The sequence below is a fragment of the Cotesia glomerata genome, linkage group LG6 (assembly GCF_020080835.1).
Source record: "Cotesia glomerata isolate CgM1 linkage group LG6, MPM_Cglom_v2.3, whole genome shotgun sequence".
NCBI classification, from domain to species: Eukaryota; Metazoa; Arthropoda; class Insecta; order Hymenoptera; family Braconidae; genus Cotesia; species Cotesia glomerata.
In genome coordinates this window covers 1,060,325-1,065,995 of record NC_058163.1, presented here as the reverse complement: position 1 = coordinate 1,065,995, position 5,671 = coordinate 1,060,325, and the positions used below count along the sequence as shown (strand labels likewise).

Below are 5,671 nucleotides of genomic sequence, written 5' to 3'. Positions count from 1 at the left end.
TGATATATTTTATTCATATATATATATTTCATATAGATATATATATTTCATATATATATATTTCATATATATCTATTTCATATATATATATTTCATATATATATTTCATATATATATATATATATTTCATATATATATATTTCATATATATATATATATATATATATATATATATATATATATATATATATATATATATATATATATATATAAATATACGAAAAATTGATGTAGGTACTCAAATGAAAGGTCTTGATGAGTGTTACATCGGTATGAGCTTATATCTTAAAAAATGTCAATAGTTTACAAGATACAATGTAATTTCTTAATTATTGACATTTTTTAAGATATGAACTCATTTTTATGTTCCACTCATCGACCTTTCATTTAAGTACCCACATGGCATTTTTTATATATTTCATATATATGGTATATGTAAAATATATAAATATATAAAATATATGAAAAATTGATGTGGGTACTCAAATAAAAGGTCTCGATAAGTGTAACATCATGATGAGCTTATATCTTTAAAAATGTCAATAGTTCACAAGATATACTTTCATTTCTTAATTATTGACATTTTTTAAGATATAAACTCATTTCGATGTTACACTCATTAAGACCTTTAATTTGAGTACCCACATGACATTTTTTATATATTTTATATGTATTGTATTTTTGGATTTATAAATATATAAAATATATGAAAAATTGATGTGGGTACTCAAAAGAAAAGTCTCGATGAGTGTAACTCCACAATGAGCTTATATGTTAAAAAATGTCAATAGTTCATAAGATACAATGTAATTTCATAATTATTGACATTTTTTAAGATATAAACTCATTTCGATGTTACACTCATCGAGACCTTTCATTTAAGTACCCACATGGTATTTTTTATATATTTCATATTTATGGTATTTGTGAGATATATATATATATATATATATATATATATATATATATATATATATATATATATATATATGTGAAAAATTGATGTGGGTACTCAAATGAAAGCTCTTAATGAGTGTAACACCAAGATGAGCTTATATCTTTAAAAACGTCAATAGTTCTCAAGATACACGGTCATTTCTTAATTATTGAATTTTTTTTCATTAGATATCGAGCTGGCGAATAAGCACGGCCACACATGTCTAATGATAGCATGTTACCGAGGGCACGTGCGAATCGCAAAATTCCTCCTGGCCCTAAAAGCAGACACAAACCGAAAATCAGTAAAAGGAAACACAGCTCTGCACGACTGTGCAGAGAGCGGCTCTCTGGAGATCTTAAAAATCTTAGTGGAGCATGGAGCTCGAATGGACGTCGACTCCTACGGGATGACCCCATTACTGGCCGCGGCAGTGGCTGGACATTTGCATATCGTCGAGCACTTAATAGGAATCCCGCAATTAGTGTCCCGAAAGGAAAAAATCGACGCTCTGGAATTATTAGGCGCGACTTATGTCGACAAAAAGCGCGACATGATTGGTGCACTGGAGTGCTGGAAGCGCGCGATGACCGAGCGGTACCACGGCGAGGGAAAAGTTATTGAAAAACCTCCCCGACCTCCTGGGGTAGGCGCCTACGATTACGCTGAAGAAATAGCAGACGCCGAGGGCTTGGACGAATTGCTGGCCGATCCGGACGAAATGCGTATGCAAGCTCTGGTCATACGCGAAAGAATCCTCGGGCCCGCTCATCCCGACACTAGTTATTACATCAGATATCGCGGAGCTGTCTATGCTGACTCCGGGAAGTTTGAGAGGTGCATTGAGCTCTGGAATTATGCGCTGGATATGCAGCAGAGCATGCTGGAGCCTCTTAATACTATGACTCAGAGCTCGTTGTTTAGTTTTATTGAGTTGTTTAGTTTTATGGTCGGTGAGGAGGGAAGACAGACTCCAAGGGGACGCAGGATTCCGTCTGTTGAGAGACATGAGTTGATGAGAGTCTTTAAAAAAGCGGTAATTATATTTTTTTACTGTACTTTCTTAATTAAATATTGAAGATTTTTAAGATATAAGCTCATCACGATGTTACACTCGTCAAGAGCTTTCATTTGAGTACCCACATGCATTTTTGATATATTTTTTATATATACATATATATAATATATATGAATATGTCAAATATATGAAAAATTGATGTGGGTACTCAAATGAAAGGTCTTGATGAGTGTAACATCGAAATGAGTTTATATTTTAAATAATATCAGTAGTTCACAAGATAAAAATCATTTTTTAATTATTGATGTTTTTAAAAATATAAGCTCATCTTGATGCTACCCTTACCAAGAGCTTTCATTTGAGTACCCACATGCATTTTTTATACGTTTTTCATATATATATATATATATATATATATATATATATATATATATATATATATATATATATATATATATATATATATATATAATATATATAAATATATGAAATATATGAAAAATTGATGTGGGTACTCAAATGAAAGGTCTCGATGAGTGTAATATCGGGATGAGCTTTTTCATTTAAAAATGTCAATAGTTCACAAGATACAATGTCGTTTCTTAATTATTGACATTTTTAAAAATATAAACTCATTTTGATGTTATATTCATCGAGAGCTTTCATTTGAGTACCCACATGCATTTTTTATATATTTTTCATATATACATATATATAAATATATCAAATATATGAAAAATTGATGTGGGTACTCAAATGAAAGGTCTTAATGAGTGTAACATCAGAATGAGCTTATATCTTTAAAAATGTCAATAGTTAATAAAATACGAGGTCATTTCTTAATTATTGATATTTTTTAAGATGTAAGCTCATCTTGATGTTACACTCATCAAGAGCTTTTATTTGAATACCCACATGCGTTTTTGATATATTTTTCATATATCGTACATATATAATATATATAAATATATGAAAAATGGATGTGGGTACTCAAATGAAAGGTCTCGATGAGTATAACATCGGGGTGAGCTAATATCTTTAAAAATGTCAGTACTCGACAAGATACAAGGTCATTTCTCAATTATGTATCTAGAGATAGAGCATTTTCGAATGCAGCCAAGTAGTTATTATTTTTTTTTTTTTTACAGGTTCTAGAAGTTAAATTGGGTAAGCAAATGTTAGATAAATTACCGTCCTGTGATCGGGATCTTACCAATTTAAATAGAATTTTGGTCATCACGCTTCATCTTGCCTGTTTGTTGACTCGAGAAATGCCGCACGTCAATTCGGATGATTATGTTGCGCTTCATAAAGCTATTTATGAATTGGTTCGGGTTAATGCGAGAGATAAAGGGGTAAGTTTAAATATTTTTATCATATGATTTTTAAAAATTAAAAACTAATTAAAATTTTTAATTAAAAAAAAAAAAATTAATATAAATTTGCTATTCTTAAGAAATTGATAAATTAATAAAAATACTAGCAATAAAATTTTGCTTTATTAAATAACAACTTTTGTTAAATTGCACTGTACTTTCTTAAATATTAACATTTTTAAAGATATAAGCTCATCCCGGTATTACACTCATCAAGAGCTTTCATTTGAGTACCCACATGGATTTTTTTATATATATTTCATATATACATATATATGATATATATAAATATATAAAATATATGAAAAATCGATGTGGGTACTCAAATGAAAGGTCCCAATGAGTGTAACATCAGGATGAGCTTATATCTTTAAAAATGTCAATTGTTCACAAAATACAAGGTCATTTCTTAATTATTGACATTTTTTAAGATATGAACTCATTTTGTTATTATACTCATTGAGACCTTTCATTTGAGTACCCACATGAATTTTTTTATATATATTTCATTTATACATATATATAATATATATAAATATATAAAATACATGAAAAATTGATGTGGGTACTCAAATAAAAGGTCTCGATGAGTGTAACATCAGGATGAGCTTACATCTTTAAAAATGTCAATAGTTTACAAGATACAAGATCATTTCTTAATTATCGACATTTTTTAAGATATAAACTCATTTCGATGTTACACTCATCGAGATCTTTCATTTGAGTACCCACATGGCATTTTTCATATTTTTCATATATATGATATTTGTGAAATATATAAATATATAAAATATATGAAAAATTGATGTGGATACTTAAATGAAAGGTCTTGATGAGTGTAACATCGGGATGAGCTAATATCTCTAAAAATGTCAATATTTCACAAGATACAAGGTAATTTCACCCTTTATCAGTGTATGAAGTTAAATTTCCTATAACTTTTCTTAAAAAACTTTTCTAAGACCAATATTTTCTTCGTAATATCAAAATATAAACAATTAATATTATATTTGTGAAATATATAGATATATAAAATATATGAAAAATTGATGTGGGTACTCAAATGAAAGCTCTTGATGAGTCTAACATCAGGATGAGCTTATATCTTTAAAAATGTCAATAGTTCACAAGATACAATGTAATTTCTTAATTACTGACATTTTTTAAAATATAAACTCATTTCGATATTACAGTCTTCAAGACCTTTCATTTGAGTACCCACATGGCATTTTACATATATTTCATATATATGATACTTCCTTAGTATATAAATATATAAAATATATGAAAAATTGATGTGGGTACTCAAATGAAAGGTCTCGATGAGTATAATGTCGGGATGACCTTATATCTTTAAAAATGTCACTAGTTCGCAAGATACAAGCTCATTTCTTATTTATGTATCTAGAGATAAAGAATTTTTGAATGCTATAATTTAGATTAAATTTTTAAAAATTTTTACAGGGAAAAGACGTCCTTCAAATGATCCACAACGTAGACGCAACAATAGCCGGCCGTTACCCAGCGTGTAAATTAACCTCCCCGCAATTAACAATGGCGTTATTAAAAGCCGGTGCTGATCCAACTTGCAAGGACGACGACGGCAACACAGCGCTTCATTTAACAGCAATATCTTATCCATGGCGAACCGATTTAGCGACGATATTATTACGCGGTGGTGCGCACCTCGATACCGTCAACAATGACGGTCACACGTATGAATCATTACTCGATGATAAAATAAGATTCATGACACTTAATCCTATTAAATACACGACTCTTATGTGTTTAGCGGCTCGTGCTATTCGTAAAAATAATAATTATATTGATATAAATAGGGTACCCGTTCATTTGAGAGATTTTGTTCTTCAGCACTAGAATCATTATTTACATTAACATTATTATTATTATTATTATTATTATTATTATTATTCAATTTTTTTTTCTTTTTAATTAACAAGTTTTTAATTTTTATTGAATTTCATTTTAATATAGGAGTTCTAGTCTCGTTTTTAAATATCCTTTTTAATTGAATAGTATATGTGCTTGGCTTAATGGAATTGAATTTGATATTTTATAAAAATATATTTTTTTTAATAATCTATCGTGGAATAATTGAGATTGTATAAATAATTTAAATTAACAGGCCAAATAATTTATTTTTAAATTTTTTATTTGAAAAAAAAAATTAGCAATCCTGCAGTCACTATGTGAACTATAAATAAATAAAATTTTGGTTTATTGAATTTTATTGAAAATTTATTTAATAATGAATTTTGTTAAATGGCACTGTATTTTCTTAACTATTGACATTTTTAAAGATATAAGCTCATTTTTATG

At 28.4% G+C, this 5,671-nt stretch overlaps 1 protein-coding gene across 5 annotated transcripts in view; it reads left to right on the top strand.

The window, feature by feature from the left end:
• LOC123266486 (protein fem-1 homolog CG6966) overlaps positions 1 to 5,464 on the top strand; it is a 30,155-nt gene extending 24,691 nt beyond the window's left edge. For 4 of the 5 annotated variants that reach the window (XM_044730734.1, XM_044730732.1, XM_044730735.1 and 1 more), the window contains 3 exons: positions 1,126 to 1,973; positions 3,104 to 3,310; positions 4,796 to 5,463. In XM_044730734.1, the coding sequence (XP_044586669.1) occupies positions 1,126 to 1,973; positions 3,104 to 3,310; positions 4,796 to 5,209 (1,469 nt within the window). In that variant the 3' untranslated portion in view covers positions 5,210 to 5,463. Of the gene's footprint in view, positions 1 to 1,125; positions 1,974 to 3,103; positions 3,311 to 4,795 lie in introns of all 5 variants that reach the window. The other variant, XM_044730736.1, reaches the window with a different exon arrangement.
• The last annotated feature ends 207 nt before the right edge of the window (positions 5,465 to 5,671 follow it).